Source organism: Henckelia pumila, chromosome 3 (assembly GCF_033568475.1).
Source record: "Henckelia pumila isolate YLH828 chromosome 3, ASM3356847v2, whole genome shotgun sequence".
Lineage (NCBI taxonomy): Eukaryota > Viridiplantae > Streptophyta > Magnoliopsida > Lamiales > Gesneriaceae > Henckelia > Henckelia pumila.
Window position 1 is genome coordinate 12,464,216 of NC_133122.1, and position 19,525 is coordinate 12,483,740.

Below are 19,525 nucleotides of genomic sequence, written 5' to 3' on the forward strand. Positions count from 1 at the left end.
ATAGTAAACCTACTGTCTCAATATGAAACAATAATTCTTGGCTTACTGTGCATCTCGCAAAAATTTTGATCACAATCAGTGATTTGATCATATAGACAGATCGTCTTATTCAATAACCTCAAGCAATCTGATCATAACTACCACCTGTTTACATCATATATACCGTTTCATCTTGGTAGTTTCGCAAAATATTCGTTCAAATCATAATTTCGTTCCCAATTCTGGAGTTTTGAAACTGTCATTGAACCAATCTAGTCAACGCTTTTCAACTTCATCAGAAACTCTTTCTATACGTTTAACTTCTAAAACGTACAAATTCTGTTACATCTATTTGCTTTATCTTCTGATAAAACAATTATTGGATGAATATTGAATTCATTTTTGTGCATTTCTTTCAAAAATCTGATATTTCTTTTCGGAAATATCAAGCACAATCAGATAATCAATCACACGAAAATTCATCCACTCTGATCTGAGGCTTCAACTCATATCTCAATCTGGCATTCTTTACTGCATTCTAACTGCTTTGATTTACTTTCTGTGTTTCTTTCATCTTCTTAAAAATTTTGGCTTCTTTCCAATCGAAAATCATTCAGATTGGTTATGTATTCGTATGAATACTCAAACCAGAATACACAGAAATCTGAAATCAATTGATCGAATGACTATTTCATTTATAATTTCGATTTCCAAAATACTAACAAATCATACAACCAATCCAAAATCTAGATAATATTCTAATTCTTCTATCAGTTACGAGCCAATAATTTCAAATACGCTGAAATATCCATCAAAGGAATCAATAATTCTCAAAATTAAAATAGATAAATCAAGATTGAAAAAATCTCTCAATCAAAGTCATCCAAAATCAAATCTTCTGGATAAAAAACTCTGCTAAGTGAAAACAACTCACTTGCATCTCATAACTCAGAATGAGTAAATCAACTCAGGCTCCATGGACAAAACAAGGAGAGCCACTCAAATCAAATATTTCAAGAATCATACGTCCAATTGATGTAATCGATTCAGCATAATCAAAGAAAAGACTCAACTGTAACTAATTTTCATATCGTCATTTATTCTATAAACCACAAAAGCAGTATTCAATTCATAAATTCATCAATTCGCTATTGAATTCCAGTTCACAACTTAAACTAAAGTGAAACTCTTACTGGAACAGATCTGCAATCTCTATTCATTGGTATATTTAACAATGCTTGTTTAGATCTTGAACATATCTAGTGCATAGAATATACTTATTTCGAAATATATTTGTAATCAACACAATATACACTGAACCGAAATCAAAGAATCTTAATTCTATATCCCATATCATATCATCATATTCATATGCACATTATGTTCTTGTTGATCTAATCTAATCGTTTCTTATCGTCAATCTTCTGATAATCTGTACTTGATTATTGCATCATCATCTATCATGCAACATAAACAGATATCTCAAGTACGAACAAAATCATGTTCAGTTTCATTTCATCGAAGCAGTAGTTCAATTCTTCAATTCAATTCACAAATTCTCTTTCCTAATACAGATGTGGAAATATAAGAAGCTTTCAGCTATCATATATATCTCTTGCACCATTAACATATACAGGTTAAAAACAAAATAAATCTGTTACCTGTAATTCTCATTCTCAGGTGCAATTTCATTATGATCCTTTGTATATTTCTGGAACTGTTCTTCATTCGAATCTTCTCATAATCTAATTTTCTTCAAACATATTCTATCATATCTGCTTGAAATGTCTTTACACTGATTGCTAGGATATCTCTCATCACAATGAGTATAATAATTTCTATCATACTCTGCACTCAGACTCAGATAAATCTGTCTTGGTCTGCTAGAGTTAAAGAACTACTTTCATTTCGTTTTCTACATATCTGCTCTGGAATAGAAATTGTAGTTAAAGTTGTGAGTATCTCACACATTGTGACATAGCTACACTTTCATTCCTTCTGCGGCATCATTCAGCTTCAGTTCTCATAGCATTGTTTATGTCTTTCATAAAATGTTTCAGTAGTCAACATTTATTCAGACATAATCTTCGAATTCAAGCCTTCATAAACAACTCAATCTTGAGCTTCTTTTGTTATCATTCCAAATTCAATGAATCTTAAGAGCCTTACCTTCAAATGAGCATTTCATGTTTTCTTGGCATAATCTTCTGTTTCTCTTCATTTCTATCTGTTGTGGCAAAGAACCATGAACAAATCTCTGTTCTAAGCACTTACCAACAAATCAATATACCTCTGCTCTCTCAGCATTTCTTCATCAAAATACATCAGCTGGTTGTTAGGTCTCGAAGTTGGTATATAATCAATCTGATACATCATACATCTGTATATTCAAAATATTGGCACAACTGATTCAGCTCTGCAAACCAACTTCTAACTGCAATAACATCTATTCATTTGCTGATATACTGTTCTGTTCAATCGGAGGTACTTCATTCAGCTGAGCAATAAAGTTCTGTTCAATCTGACCATACAATTCTGTTCAGTCTGGGGTGCTTACATCACCCAAAGAGCACTGTTCTATTCAATTCTGGGTGCTTACATCACCCAAGGAAATCTTATAACAAAATCAGTGAGAAATTCAAAAATTTACAAATCAGTAAATCAGGTAGTTTAATTTCGAAAGTAGATCATGCTCACATGCAATTCATCAAATCATCGAATCATCAAATCAAGTAATGCATAATCATGCAATACTATAAATGCATGCGACTCAATCTACCCCGCTCAACTTCTATCTCAGTGCAAGAAACTTACGCTCTGATACCACCTGTTGTGGGGACCTCGGGTTGCTAATCTCATATTAGGGAAATGAATGATTAACAACAATTAATCATATATAAAAAGAATACTCATTAATCATATATAAAAAGAATACTCCATTTTTTTTTTGTCAATTGTGCTCGGCTAGATCGGTAAGATCTTACCGATCTAGCGGGTACATTTTTCAGCTTCTCTGTTTTGGAAAAATCAGGTCTCGCTAGATCGGTAAGATTCAACCGATCTAGCGGCCTGTCTGCCCAGAAAAACAACATAAATTATTTTGCTGTCAAAGCTAAAAATCCAATCCCAAATCAATTCAATATCAACTCAAATCTTGGTTTATCAATTCTAACTCATGCACATAAACACGTATGTAGTGTCAAGTAATAAATCATGCGTTTATTACATCAAACGAATAGCATAAAAAGCATGAAACTACAAGCTATACCAAGTCTCAAAAGTGAGCTTCTAAATTACAAGTTTCATGTCAAATTCAATGCTATCTAACTACCATTCTTCTACTTAAAACCCGAGTCCACACATGCTAAGTCTCGCTCCCGAGCTATCAACGTCATCTCAGACTAGTTCCTGCCTCATCTGTTGCAATGCACACATACAAAACAAAGCAACAGTCGGATAAACTCCGGTGAGAAAACATTCCCAGTATAATCGACATATAAATGCGTTAAATAAATTCATATCAACTCTAATTGTAAACGACTCAACAATATAGTAAATAACGCATATCTCGATTAAGAATTGATTCATATATCGTCGTTGCCATCAAGATTTGTATCCGATCTTGACATGGATATCCATCTATCGAAATCTTTCCGAATTCGAAAATAAGGTCACCCTCCGACCTCGCCATAGAATAAATTCAATATCATCTCGTATCATAATCATATCGACTCAAATCAAAGATCCACTACCTGGGATGGATCGACAACATCAAAATCAAATCGAAACATAAACAAGTATGTGGTTTTTGCGGGACAACTCAAGAATAATCGATCTTGAGTTTCAAACTCCCTGACTCGAGATGTCGTCTTATACCTTTCGTTTCATTGCATTGTAGATATTTCACATCTGATCAATCTACATCAAGAAACATTCATCACCTCTGCTCAAATTCCTCATTCCATCTTCAAGATAGAAACAACTTCAACTTGAGCAAATCATTCTCGGTTCAAGGTTGAATTCTCTAGTCATCACACTTCACTAAACATCTGAAATTAAAGTGATCATAAGCTCCAAATATCAGCAAACAATATACTTCAGGTTCGGCTCAAGCACTACATCAAATGTCATTAAATTTCCATTCATTTCTCAAGATCAAAATCACTTCAAATCTTTACGAAATGAATTCTGAATTCTCAACTCGATAACCTTCAACACTCATCTAAAATGAAGTATTTCCAAGTTATGATTATCACTCACAACTCAAGGAATGTCCAGCTTAATCAATCTAACTTTAAAGTTGATAAAAATCTTGAATCGACGGCATAACGGTACAAAATCGGTAACCGAAACGATATCAAATCAATTCTAACAATCTTAACCATAATATATCAGCATCATATCATCCTAAACCAGCATCTCAGAAGATATACATCTCGAAATATATGCTGGAAATTATAACAAGTTCATACAACATCAAATCGTCAAGCCGTATTCGATACCGAATTCAAAACACAAGGTTTCAATGTCATTTCTGAGTTCTGTTCCATCATCATTTCGAAACCTTACTAAATCATAAGAATACTTACATCAAATCATAGCCTTCATCTTAAGAATTCCAGAACACTTTTCGGAATTGAAATCGAACGATCGGATCAAAAGTTACGGGGTTTTGAAACTCAGAATTTCAAAGAAAAGAAAAGGCTTCGGCTTCTCTGCTCAAAATTCTGAATTCCTTATGCCTTGTACACGTTGACATGCTGATAATCTCATTAAAATCAGATATGTATTGCATAAATTTCAATTTAGTCCATCAAGTCTTTATTAATTTAATTCAATCCTCGCCCTTCTTTTTAATTCAATTTCAATCCTAAATAATTTAATAATATTAGAATTTAAATCAAAACTCTAAATATTCCCAAATTAAATATACTCGGATTAAAATTAAATAAATTCGGATTAAATCAATTAATCCCGGCCTTTTACACTTTAACCCTTGAAACTTTTCACTTCCGAATTAAATCATAATAATTCTCAAAACTTGGAATTTAATATTAAATTCCATAAATATTCAAATCGAATATTTAATATTTTAATTTAAGAATTCTCGGAATTTAATTTTCAAAATCCGTCAATTCTCAAATTAAATATTTTCGGCTCGGAAATTAAATGTATAATTCCCATAACTTCTCAAATCAATATTTGCATGGAATTTAATTCTCAAATCCCGTCATTAATAATTTAATATTTTCGGGTCTTACAAAAAGTTTCCTAGTAGGTCTAAAATACTAAAAAATAGACAAAACTTATCAAAAAGCCATGCACACACGACACGCCAAAGTGTGTGTTTTTCCCGGATACTCGCTCGCTCGAGCGAGGAAGACTCTGCCTCGCGAACTTTCCTGAGCTCGCTCGAGCGATAAACGCTCTGCCCGAGAACTCTTAAGGGGCTCGCTCGAGCGGATGAATAATGCGCTCGGGCAAGAATCCTCCTGTCCAAAATTTATTTTCTTCATTCTTTTTGATTTTTAGCAATTCAAGGACGCATAGGAAACTCCCAAGTTGATCTTTAAGTATTTAAACTTGATTCCCATGAATTCCAAACCCTTCAACTCTCGATTGTAAATCATGGAGAAAATCTTGGAAATTTATGAATCTTCGAACTTCTTCTAGATTCATATCACAATTGATCCTCAAGAACATCCATTGGACTCAATTGAATAGAAAAACTACAAGACTCATCCAACAACAAACTACTAGTTTCACTATGAAGATCAATTTGGGACTATCATCATCTCGGAAAAATAGTGGAGTACCGGTTGTGAAAGCTCCATCAATTACCCATATTCTTGTCACTACATCCAAACCCTCAAGAAAAAATGTAAGGAGAGAATATTTAGAAAAATCATGATACCGGAAGATGGTTGCCAAACCCTTGAATCTCTCCCATGCTGCGTAGAATGGCCCTCCGTGTTGCTGGATAAAAATTGTGAATACTTGTCGATTTGACATCTCAAAGTATTACACCATAAGAATTCTTGCAAAAACAGATTAGAAAACGGTGAAGAAAATAAAAACAAAAACACAAATAAATTAAACGCCTTCCCCGAAAACGGCACCAAAATTTGGTAGCGCTTAGTCGTATCGCCCCCAAATTAACCCAACTAAATTCAAACAAATAAATATGTAGCAGTGAGAGTAGGGATCATTCCCACGAGGAAGGTACAATTTATTGTGTTCTTAAAATTATTAAAAATAAATAAAGCGGTTTTTTGGATTTTGGAATTAACTAACTAAAATTAAAAGAAAATAAAATAAATTTTATCACTAGCATGCAATATTAAAATAATAACGAAACAATTAATTAAAACAAGCCTTAGTATCGGTCGACTACACCCTTGAAGTTATTCACTCGATCATCGGCTTCCTAAAAATAATTAACTCTCATTGAATATTCATCATTGGAAATTTAATTCCTATCTCACCTTAATTTTAGTTAATTAGACACAAGCGTTCTAAAATAACCCTTACTAATGAATTAACCAATATACAAGCGATTGAGATTTAAATTCAAGGTAGCATTCAAACTAGTGAAATTGATGAAGCTAAACAACACAAACACAAGCGGTTGTATTTAATCTAGTCAAGAGATGTTCCTACGAATTAACAAACTCACAAGCGGAAATTATTAATCATAGTTGCTTCACAAATTAGAGAGATCAAACAATTATAAATTTGATATCTAATTTAACTGTAGATTGTATGAAAAATCATAAGGTAATCAATCTGATAATCAAACACACAAGCATGACAATCAATTCCAAACAACTATTGATACTCAAAAAATCAAACAATGAAAATCAAAATCTCACAAAATAAATAAACTTCAAAGGGTTTGTCTTCTTCTACCAAGAACTAAAACTTAGAAGAATTGAAGAAGAAATTGAATCTAAGAACAAGGAAGATAAAACCAAGCCACCAAGACCTATTCTCTACTCTTCAGCCGTCAAAAGATCATTTCAAACTGTGATGTTTTATCATATATTTATATGGCTTGAAAAGCCCACGAAATAAAGACCGAAAAGTCAAAGATTTTAATTCCAAAAATTTCCTATTTCTGAATTTGCGCGACGCCTCGCTCGAGCGGCAAAAAGTCTCCGATCGAGCGATCAACTTTCTGCCAAATATATTTTTTTCCCGCAGCACAGGTCTCGCTCGATCGTTAAAAAATTACGGATTTGGAAAATAGCTTCAAAACATCTTGAACTTCATTTTGAACGGTGGAGATCGAATTTAAATATCTCTATCATCAAAAATAAAATTTTGACCATTGCTGCTCCGTAATTCATTCTTGCGGCTCTTCTCCTACTCCAAATTCTTCCTTTTTCTGCGATTTTCTTCCATCCTTTGCTCAATTTATTCTCTTTACCTTCATCAAATCACATATTAGAAACTATAAAATGAATTTAATCAATCAAAACGCACCTAATCCTGAAAATTTAATCCAAGTAAACATAGAAAAATGTTGACATATCAAACTTCCCCATACTTAAACCTTTGCTCGCCCTCGAGTAAGTCATGCAAAAATAATATGCAAACATAACAAAAACATAAGAAAGGACAAATCATGACATCATAGCCTCCGAATAGTTCCAACATACAAAAACAAACTTACGAATACTATTGATTTTCCACAATACACCTCCAGTCAAGTGTGAACGTGTGTGTGTGTGTCATGTTATTCTAGCTACATGAAACTTCAAAAGACATAGTTTTAAGACTGTTTGCCGATCTATGACACATCAGTGTGAGTATTACCATCAAGAGCCCCTTCCTTTCAACAATCTTTAAACACAACACAACTATCTTGAGATATAATTATGCACCTCCGGATTTTGCACCTGATTTTTCTTAAGCCCCAATAATTAACCGTAAACTTAGCTATAACTATGATAGGATTCGAATTTCAATCCCCTCGTCTATAGCCCGGATGGAGCTACAATCCCATTGAATCCGAAAAATTAGCCATGGAACAGTGAATAGAATTTCAATCACTTTCCAAGACTGGATGGAATTGTCATTTTTAAAAATTTTCAAAATTTTAACCCCATTAAATCCGCATACTTAGTCAAGAACAAGGCGACTAGGATTTCAATCACTTGTTCAAAACCCAGATGGAGCCAATTTTATTTTTCTCAAAAATTTTAATTAAAAAGTTTTAACAAGTGCGCCCAAGATCGTACATGCAATATCATAAAAATCATTACAACTCAAAAAACACTATCAAGATCAACAAACACCTATTGTCGTGCAATGGTCCAACAGATACAAACATCATCAATTAATTCGCTACATTTCACTGGTCTAACATGTGGGCTTAAGATTATTCACAATTCAACCTACGGTTCTCATGTCCAATCAAGAGCACAATTTTTTTTTTTTAACAAAACTTCATCATCATAGGCTATTGAATTTCAACAGTCATATTCATTACTAACTATGAGCTCTAAAAAAAGTTTTTTTTCTAAAACCGGCTACATCCTCTCAATGACTGGCTAAGTTCTCTCCCCCATATTTAAGATCTTACATTGTCCCCAATTTAAGTAAAAATAACACTAAAGAAAAACAAAAAAGAAACAAATAAAATAAAAGATATGGAAAAAAAATACTCCCCTTGGTTTGCCTCCCAAGCAGCGCATGATTCTCAATCTTCAGCTTGACCCTCAGAAGCACTTCTCAAAGAGCGGTTGACGCCTAAAATAAGTGTCATAAGAAACCACAAATGGGTCTTTGTTCCATGTGCTCTCAAGCTTGGCTAGATGTATACAGTTTAAGCTCGTCACCTCAATAACACTCCATAGTAGCTGGTAAACATGGGAAGAGAAAATATCGTTGGGCTCTCGGACGCCAACATCTTTTGAAACTAGTATTGATGGAAGGGAAGGATCTTGGGAATGTGTGTATGATAATACTATCGATGAGCTCAAATCGATAGAATCTTGAACTCCATCATCCTCAAACTTGAGTGGAAACATATTTCCATCATACCATATTTCTTTCATAGCATCTTTTGACTGAGGTTCAATAAGAAGAGAAGACTCAAACACCTCTAAATCATCAGCATGATTTGATTCGCACTCCCAATCCTGGTTCTCTGAGTCATCATCATCGAACCAAATTGAGTTGTTCACTGCTTGAGTATATTGCTTCACTTCTTGTTCTTGGTGTTCATGGAGGATTTATCTCTTGATATTCTCTATTTTTTCCACAAGGTGGCATCTAGAATTTATTAGATCTTCTATAGCTGTCTCAGTCGATGCCACAAAATTGCTCATTAAATCCTCTAGCAGATGTAAGATCAATTGAGAACAACTTCCCTCCTCCTTTTGAAGCTCGAATGGTTGGTATGTAAAATCCGGGTATTGAGTATCTTGTGGGTATTGGTGGCTCCATGCCTGTGTTTTAAGATCCCAATATCGGTGATAGTAAAATTCTGCCATATCATCCAACAGGTGTATCATACTATCATCATCTCGGCAAAATAGTGGAGTACCGGTTGTGAAAGCTCCATCAATTACCTATCTTCTTGTCACTGCATCCAAACCCTCAAGAAAAAATGTAAGGAGAGAATAGTTAGAAAAATGATGATACCGAAAGATGGTTGCCAAATCCTTGAATCTCTCCCATGCTGCGTAGAATGGCTCTCCGTGTTGCTGGATAAAACTTGTGAATACTTATCAATTTGACATCTCGAAGTATTACACCATATGAATTCTTACAAAAACAGATTAGAAAACGGTGAAGAAAATAAAAACAAAAACACAAATAAATTAAACGCATTCCCCCGAAAACGGCGCCAAAATTTGGTTGCTCTTATTCGTATCGCGCCCAAATTAACCCAACTGAACTCAAAGAAATAAATATGTAGTAGCAAGAGTAGGGATCATTCCCACGAAGAAGGTGCAATTTATTGTGTTCTTAAAATTTCTAAAAATAAATCAAGGGGTTTTTTGGATTTTGGAATTAACTAACTAAAATTAAAAGCAAATAAAATAAATTTTTTCACTAGCATGAAATATTAAAATAATAACGAAACAATTAATTAAAACAAGTCTTGGTATCGGTCGACTACACATTTGAAGTTATTCACTAGATCATCGACTCCCTAAAAATAATTAACTCTCATTGAATATTCATCATTGGAAATTTAGTTCCTATCTCACCTTAATTTTAGTTAATTAGACACAAGCGTTCTAAATTAACCCTTACCAATGACTTAACCAAAATACAAGCGATTGAGATTTAAATTCAAGGTAGCATTCAAACTAGTGAAATTTATGAAGCTAAACAACAAAACACAAGCGATTGTATTTAATCTAGTCAAGAGATGTTCCTATGAATTAACAAATTCACAAGCAAAAATTATTAATCATAGTTGCATCACAAATTAGAGGGATCAAACAATTACGAATTTGATATCTAATTTAGCTATAGATTTTATGAAAAATCATCAGGTGATCAATCAAATAATCAAACACACAATCATGGCAATCAATTCCAAAAAACTCTTGATACTCAAATAAAAATCAAGCAATGAAAGTCAAAATCTCACGAAATAAATAAACTTTAAAGGGTTTGTCTTCCTCTACCAAGCACTAAAACTTAGAAGAAATGAAGAAAAAATTGAATCTAAGAACAAGGAAGATAAAACCAAACCACCAAGACCTATTCTCTACTCTTCAGCCGTCAAAAGATCATTCCAAACTCTGATGTTTCATCTTCTATTTATATGGCTTGAAAAGCCCACAAAATAAAGACCGAAAAGTCAAGGATTTTAATTCCCAAAATGTCTTATTTCTGAGTCTGCGCGATGCCTCGCTCGAGCGGCAAAAAGTCTCTAATCGAGCGATCAACTTTCTGCCAAATATAATTTTTTTCCTGCATTAGAGTTCTCGCCCGATCGGTAAAAAAATACGGATCGAGCGAGCAAGTTTCTGTCCAGCGCGCAACGATTTGTAAAAATTCATAACTGGAGTTCTAGCCGTCGGATCGATTGGACAACAGTTTCAAAACATCTTGAACTTTATTTTGAACTGTGGAGATCTGATTTAAATATATCTAGCATCAAAAATAAATTTTTGACCATTGCTGCTTCGTAATTCATTCTTGCGGCTCTTCTCCTACTCCAAATTCTTCCTTTTTTGCGTTTTTCTTCCATCCTTTGCTCCATTTATTCTCTTTACCTTCATCAAATCACATACAATGATTAGGAACTATAAAATGAATTTAATCAATCAAAACGCACATAATCCTGACAATTTAATCCAAGTAAACTTAGGAAAATGTCGACATATCAATAAACATAGACAAATATCTTTGCTGGCCATCAATCGTCTAAGCCCTCCTAGAACCACACGCCTCATCCAACCGCAAACCTGCCACATGGAATAGGGTGTCCAAACACAACAATGTACGGGACATGAGCATGAAAATCTCAGTACGAGAATATGATTATACGGTATTATATGTTCATGTATGCAAGTGAACTGGGTACCAAGATACTATGGTCAAGAATAAACTTGGGCCCTGGTATGTGCCACGCTGAGCCATCGCTACAGGAGGTGACCGACATACCCAAATGCCCTGATGGTGACCTAACACAAGTCAATGTGTCCAACCAAATATCAGTGACCTGACACGAGCTCAGGTGTCCAACTAATATTGGTGAACTTACACGAATCCATGAGTCCAACCATCTACTGACAAGATAAGGAAAATACAATGATACAGACTCAATATACTCATGTATGCAACATACAGTCAAGACATGCTGTATATAAAGACATATAAAATGCAATCACATAATCCATGCAAACACATAATACATGCATACTCAATCTGGATATCTCGAATAATACTTTCGTTCCTCATACACTAGTCAAGCTAGACCAGCTCTATGTCCAAGCCTATCGTCCGTACTACAATGCAAAGTACTCATGCATTATAATCTTATTCTAAAATTCTTAACTACGCTATAACATACTCTCTATTTACTATAAGGAGCTAGAGCTATACCTGGGTCCTTCGTCAGCCCTCTGATGACGACTGCCCCAGAGCTTGGGCACCTTTCCGCCGCAACACCGAGGCACCTCGCCAACCTTCGGACCAAGCCTTGGAAGGCTAGAAACACCCCAAAACCCCTAGAATACACCGAAGACCGATAGAGAAACTTGAATTGGATGTGAAAATGTTGCCCTCGGAACCCCTATTTATAGGCCACGATCGAAAGCTCCGATCGCATGATCGGAAGCTCTGATCTGTGCATGCATGCCACGTTTCGGACGGCTGCGATCGGAAGCTCCAATCGCACGATCGGAAGCTCCGATCTTCTGCATGCGGCTATGTGTTCAAACCACCTTGACACCTGTTTCTGGAGATCTAAAGCTCCGATCGCAGGATCGGAAGCTCCGATCTGCTCGAAAGCTCCGAACTATTTGTCATGCTTCCGAACTGGTTTTGGACCCCGGGACCCCCGGGACCTACCCTACCATTTTTGGACGTTCCGGATCTGATTTTACACTTATTTTTATCAAATAATGACTCCTTAAACATGTTTTGACACTTTAAATTATATGACATTTTCTAACATGTTTAAAATCACTTAATTTTGTAGAATGAAACCGTGCTTTTGCAGCAAGGTCCGATACCAATGGCGATTAATGATCCAAAAGCTACTACCGGAACAGCCTGCCAGAAGTGTGGAAAGTTTCACCCAGGCCAATGTATGTTGGGATTGAATTTCTGCTTTCTATGCTAGAAGTAAGGACACTTCCAGAAGGATTGTCCGTAGTCTAAGGAGCCAGTGAAGGGAAGAGTTTTTGCCATGACCCAGGATCAAGTGGATTCAAACTCTGCTATTGGCATAGGTATGATTAGTATTTCCAGTTTTCCTTCTCATGTTTTGATAAATACTGGAGCTACGCATTCTTTCATGTTTGTTAAATTCTTGACTAAATTGGGAGTAGTGCCGGATAAGTCCATTTCGGGGTTTAGTATGTCGTTGCCTTCAGGGGAGGAATTGAAGAGTAACAGTATGGTGAGAAATTGTAAGATTCAGATGCAGGACCAGGATTTGTGTGCAGATTTCATAGTTTTAGATATGGCGGATTTTGATGTGATCTTTGGGATGGATTGGTTGTCTCAGTATGAGGCTACCATATATTTTAAGCAGCAAACAGTTTTCTTGAGAGTTCAGAATGGAAAATCGTTTGTGTTCTATGCTGCACCGAGGAGGAATTTATCTCAGGTGATCTCGATAAGTATGGCCTAACAGTTGATGAATAAGTGTACAGGCTTCCTAGCGAGTATCTCTAGTGATCAGGAGTTACCTCGACCTAATTAACTTGAAGAAGTTGAGGCAGTGAAGAATTTTCATGAGGTTTTTACTGATGATGTTGCGGGATTACCTCCAGTCAGGGAAGTGGAGTTTGGAATATAGTTGGTACCTGGAACTACGCCAGTTTCCAAAGCACCGTACAGATTATCACCGACTAAGATGAAAGAGTTGAAAGATCAGTTGCAGGAATTGCTGGACAAGGTATTCATCTGATCGAGTGTGTCACCTTGGGGTGCACAAGTGTTGTTTGTGCGCAAGAAGGATGAGTCAATGACGTTGTGCATTCAAGAGTAGAAAGTACTTAACAAGATTTAAAAATATTTTGAATGATCGAATTTTTAAAATATGTATTTCTTTAAAAGACAAAGCCCACTTACCGAAAATTCAATCAAATTTCAGAAAGGTCAGAGACATATCGAACCATTGGATCGAAGTGAAATTTGGTCAGTAAGAACGTTATCTAAATTGTCAACGGTGAAGATCAGGTTTTGAAGCCATTTGAATCCATTTATGGACCACCAACAGAAGCTGCTTCTTTCCCAAATACAATATATGCAGAATTCTTGCAAAGATCGTATGTGGAATTGTTACCGTTGGATCGTACTGAAATTTGGACTGAATATTGATAACATCTTATGCTACAATCTGAACGGTGGAAATCAAACTGAACTTTGTAGCATTGACAATAAGTTCTGGACGAAGTGCTGCGTTTTCGAACTTGAAGAAAATTTCTGCATCGTTTCGCCTCTTCCCTAACCCAAGCTTACTCGAAAATTTAGAGAAAATTCTCGTGGTGTATTTTTCTTAAGGTCTGAGGGTCTATATTTATAGACACCAATAGTAGTTGGGTCCAACTAGGACACCTAGTTTACAAAGTTTGAATATAATTCTATCTCCAATATTTGACTCCTTGGTTGCAAATAACTTAATAGTCCAATCTGATTATCTAGCATCTATTTTATCTGGATATCCAAACTTTACAAATTCAATATTATTGATATTAATTTATCAAGATACAGTCATTTTCAAGATTATCAAGAAAAAACAAGATTTTATTACATTATACTCCTTAAAATTCCGGGGTTTCACAAAATATAATTTAAGTAATTAATTGTATAAGAACCCGAAAAATACATAATTTACATTGCCTTCCTAACATTCACCTCCGTATCTCTGCAGTACAATATGTCATTAAACACAACACAATGATGCATGGAATGAATTTTATTTTATTTTTTTTAAAGGGAGAGCCATTATTCTTTTTTGTGTTCTTTAGAGACAGGAAGAAATCAGCTTGGTGAGAGATTTTCAAATTGAGATCAAGATTTAAATTTACCATCCACTGATCCAAGAGTTGATAAAATTAAAAAGTGATTTATTCTGCATCCGAATCACAAATGATTACCAATAATCATTGCATGAACATTCACCATTCAAGAAATGATGAAATCTATTACAATCCCGCAACACGATCCGCCTACCAACAATCTTAGATATGTATTTAAACGCAGAGTGACAGTCCCCACAAACTCTCAGATTTTTCATTATCCTTATCGGCAGTTCAGATTTCCTTGTAAGAACAAAAGCAACTGCAAGCCTCTCACTGTGATAGCTCAACACTTCTTCCTTATTCTCCATTTCAAGATCATATAATGCGAACCTTGTCTCCGGAACGTACCCCATTTCCCTCATTTTCCAGTGTAATTCAGCAAGTTTTTTGTATATGGATTCTGTATCACGATGTGATTTATCACCAGATACAAAGACATGTACCGAGTCTTTCATGGTGACCCAACTGCACCCAGTCTCTTTCCTTGCTTCAGCATCCCTCATTGCAAGTCGTGTTTCTGTAACGTGCACCCAATCTCCACCCGAGGCGTACATATTAGCAAGGAGGACATAATTGACTGCGTTTTGAGGTTCCAGCTCAATGATCATTTGAGCAGCCCTCTTGCCTAAATCCATCAGGCGACCACTAGCTCGACTACATGCTCCAAGAACGGTTCTCCACATAAGGGCATTTGGGGTTACAGTAATTCGAGCCATGAACTCTTCTAATTTGTCAAATTCAGCGGCTCTGCTGAGGAGATCCACCATACATGAGAAGTGCTCGATTCTTGGTGTTAGGCCATATACTTTGGTCATGGATTCAAAGTGTTCGTATCCTTGACTGACCAACCCTACATGACTACAAGCCGATAAGACCCCAACAAAGGTAACATGATCGGGTTGCTGGTTTTCAAGTTTCATCTGTGTGAACATCTCCAGAGCTTCGTGTCCATCACCATGTCGAGCATAGCTGGATATCATGGAGTTCCAAGAGTATATGTTCCGATGAGGCATTAAATAAAAAACTCTAGAAGCATATTCTATCCTTCCACATTTTGCATACATGTCTATCAAAGCACTACCGATCACAACATCAGCATCCAAACAAGCTCTAGTTGAACAAGCATGAACTTCCATGCCATGTTCCAAAGTTGCAACAGAAGCACAAGAACTAAGAACAGTGGCAAAGGTGTAACAGTCTAGTCTTTGACCACTTTGCAGCATAAGCCATACTGCATCCACGGCTTCAACCAAATGCTCGTTATGTATGTATCCGGAGATAATGGAATTCCAACTCACATCATCCCTTTCAGACATTCTTGAAAATATAGTTTCACAGTCATTCATCTCCCCACACTTGCCATAACAAGCTAGAAGTGAGTTCTGAACGGCACTATCACTCACGAGATGATACTTTAACACCAGCGAATGAATTTGATGCGCAAGTTCAACATGAGATAGAGATGCTACGGCTATGAGAATGTTTATGAAAGTGATATTATTTAGACTAACTCCAGCTCGCATCATCTCTATGAAATAATTTACAGCTTCAATAGCAGATGTCTCAGAAACACTAAATGCCCTGATGACAGAATTCCATGACACATTGTCATATTCAGGCATAAAGTAAAACACTTTCCTGGATTCAGTAACACGTCCAATAGCAGCATATAGGGAAAGAAGAGAATTCGATACTGAAACATCACTATCCAGTCCCAACTTGACCGCTTCGCAATGTATTTGCTCTCCCATCCTGATCCAACCTATACTGCCACAAGAACTCAAAGAGCTGATCAGTGTGAAATTTGAAGGCGTTAGTCCTACTCTCTTCATGGAGCAAAAACTTAACACTGCGTCTTCGAAATACTCATTTTGGTCAAAAGCAGAGATAATGGAACTCCATGACACCGAATCTTTATCCAACATCAACCTGAAAACAGCACAAGCATCTTCAATTGAACCACATTTAGCATACATATTAATCAAACTGTTCCCAACAGCAATCCTGTCATCAAGTATTCCTGTTCGTGTGATATACCCATGGACCTCTTTTCCTTTCTTTTTTGCATCTTGCAAACACGAGAACTCACAAATGGCACTCAAAAGATTCCCGTAAGTATCAAGGTTCAATCTAACAAAGTCATTCATCTCCATGAAAAGCTCAACTGCTTCTTCACCATGCTTAAGCTTCACCAATCCAACCATTAATCCATTGACCGACACTGCATTTATCGTACCCATATGCTGAAATATATCCTTTGCAGTTTCGATTAAACCAAACCTGGCAAATAAATTCACCAAAGCACTACCGACATACAGATCTCTCACAAACCCAGACATCTCAATTTTTGCCAGGAGTTGCTCGAGCAGTAATAAGCCATTATCAACACATGGACATTCAGCTGCGGCAGTTATTAGACTAGCAAATGTATACTCGCTAGGCCTGAAACCGAACCCAACATGTTCCATTTGCATCCCAGAGAAAAAGCCAACAGCCAAATTTGCATCTCCCCGCTGAGAGTAAACCGAAATGATAGAATTCCACGAAATTGAATTCTTAGAATCTATCCCATCAAAAACACGACGAGCAAACTCGGAACCAACAGAACCTATAAAACAGTTCGCATACATCGAGATCAGAACATTGCACACGACCACATCAACTGAATGCCGAGTTTTCAAAATTAGACCATGAATTTGCAGCCCATATCCTGATCCATTAGCTCCTAACCTCTGGCACGCCCTTAACACACTTCCAATAGCATAATGATTGGGGATAAACCCTTCGGCCAACATCCTTCCAAATAGAGCAATTGCGTTTGCAGGCATATCATTGTGAGAGCACCCAGAAATCAAGCAAGCCCACGTCACCAAATTCTTATCAGACATTTCATCGAACACACTTTTAGCAGAGGCTAAATCGGCATTCCAAGCATAAAAATTGATGAGACTATTGGTCGTAAACAAATCATTGGCGTACCCATTTTTTATTATTGTCGAATGGAACTGCTTAGCTTCAAAATGGGAGCAGGAAAATCGGAATCTTTCAATCAAAGATTCATACTTCTGAGAAAAGGAAACTCCCAGTGAAACTTCGGGTGGTTGATTGTGGTTGTCAGTATCAAATTGTTGATAAAACACATTAAGCGTGCCCTGATGTGGGATTGATCGAGAGGACAGAGACGCTCTGGCGAGTGAACTGAAAGTAGAATCGAGGTATTTGCAGCGCAGATTGCGCATCGATGCCACAACCTTGTTGCGAGAAAACATTGCGCACAGATGCTCTCCTTCTTCCTCATACTTCTTTCGCGCGTATTTCAGCTTTGAACCATCAAAATTCTGAGTGTGAACATCCGAAGCAGATAATTAAAATACGCAGCCAATATAGCGAATAATTTTATGTTAAAAGTAACCATCGGTATCTAGCAGTAACATACTAACATTCGAAATAATAGTAGTGTTTTCACGCAAAAATGGCTCGAGCAAGTTGATTGTAAGCGTGTTAGTGTCAAATAAAAATATAAATAAAACTAAAAATCTAACTTCTAAACTCAAGCGAAAATGAGTTTTGATTTCATCGTCGGTCTCAAATTCACCGGTTAAACAACCAAAAACTTAAATAAAGTGACAGGAAAATTAATAATAGCAATTGAATATTTACCATTTGCTACTGAAAATTCAAAATGGCACATGTTTGCCATAATAACATAAAATAATTTGCTCTAATAGTTCAAGGAACCCAGCGAGAAGTGCTAAACAAATGCACTGGAAATTCTAGAAAGCTATATAGATGAATAAATGAATTATTTGCAGAGAAGTATGTTGAAAAATCAGAGCTTTTTGGGAGCTGTGTTTGTTGATAGAATTGTTGATCCCCTTACGAATTGTTCCTGACGATGGTTTTGCTTTGGGCCATTGAATAACCACCCACTGCTCTACTCCACATAGTGGGTCACGTTTCTTCCCATTCTTGCACTATTCAATTTTGACTAAGTCTTTGTTATGGGCTTGTAACTTAGCCGAACCAACGTTTCACGACCTGGGCCTCAACTTCTTCTTTGCTTTGGGCCGGGGAAATAATTTAATTTTCTGATCCAACATATGCCCCCTGCAGGTTAATGGCCCAATGGGCTATTGAGCCTGGATTCTGGACCATTTTTGCTATTGGGTTGTACACTAAACTCACCGGAATGTTTATATCAATGAATTCTTGATGGATTGGTCCAGATAGACTTTCTGATATTTCAAAATCTGACAGTATGATTATGTTCCTTGATCCTTGATCTGATCACATTATCCCAGATTTCTATCATTATTCTCCGTTTCCCGAGCCCTTCTCTTTCTTAATCTTTCATCTTCTCTCATCTTCCGTTGTCACCTTCTTCACTCGGCTTACATTTAGGGTTCCCACAAGTTCTTCACTGCACCTCGAGCGAGCGGGTTTTATATGGAATAAGTCGGGAAGCCCCCTTCTTCTCTCAATATCTTCGAACCCTAAAACCCCAAATCACTGATAATTCAAAAATCACACAAACTTGCAGGCTAAGCAATCCCGGGCATCCCAATACCATCTTCTCCGCCGGACATCACCTTATCATCTCCGATTGTGTGCCGTTCTCCTCCACGATGGACGTTCACTCATACCTCTACACTGATTCCGCCGCCTCTATACTAATTCCGCCGCATCTACGCCGATTCAGCCGCACGCCGCCGATCTCTTCGCCGGAAATCCATTCAACTTCTCCGCCGCACCTCCAATTTCCTCTGTTTCACCAAGCCGCCGCTCCATCATCACTGCTGGATCTCCATCTATTCGAGCCA

General features: G+C 36.5%; 2 protein-coding genes and 1 non-coding gene across 3 annotated transcripts; 2 read left to right on the forward strand and 1 right to left on the reverse strand.

The window, feature by feature from the left end:
* The first annotated feature begins 9,618 nt into the window (after positions 1-9,618).
* Positions 9,619-9,723, forward strand: LOC140894109 (small nucleolar RNA R71). Its single transcript, XR_012153659.1, has one exon. It is a non-coding gene; the product is annotated as a small nucleolar RNA R71 (small nucleolar RNA).
* Positions 9,724-12,862: 3,139 nt separating this feature from the next.
* Positions 12,863-14,001, forward strand: LOC140888094 (uncharacterized). Its single transcript, XM_073295773.1, has 3 exons — positions 12,863-13,285; positions 13,478-13,576; positions 13,861-14,001. The coding sequence occupies exons 1-3, from the start codon at positions 12,863-12,865 to the stop codon at positions 13,999-14,001; spliced, it is 663 nt and encodes a 220-aa protein (XP_073151874.1).
* A 766-nt stretch (positions 14,002-14,767) lies between these two features.
* On the reverse strand, positions 14,768-18,062 carry LOC140891305 (putative pentatricopeptide repeat-containing protein At5g09950). The gene has a single exon (XM_073299741.1). It carries the CDS (start codon positions 17,972-17,974, stop codon positions 14,777-14,779), a length of 3,198 nt encoding a protein of 1,065 aa, XP_073155842.1. The 5' UTR covers positions 17,975-18,062; the 3' UTR covers positions 14,768-14,776.
* Between the last annotated feature and the right edge of the window lie 1,463 nt (positions 18,063-19,525).

Excerpts from the sequence above, each read along its gene's own strand:
- LOC140888094 (XM_073295773.1), top strand. The coding sequence starts at position 12,863 with ATGACCCAGGATCAAGTGGATTCAAACTCTGCTATTGGCATAGGTATG. Across the intron at positions 13,286-13,477 it reads CGAGGAGGAATTTATCTCAG|TTGGTACCTGGAACTACGCC; the intron begins GTGATCTCGATA and ends TTTGGAATATAG. Across the intron at positions 13,577-13,860 it reads TGCAGGAATTGCTGGACAAG|GTTTTGAAGCCATTTGAATC; the intron begins GTATTCATCTGA and ends GGTGAAGATCAG.
- LOC140891305 (XM_073299741.1), bottom strand. The coding sequence starts at position 17,974 with ATGTTTTCTCGCAACAAGGTTGTGGCATCGATGCGCAATCTGCGCTGC.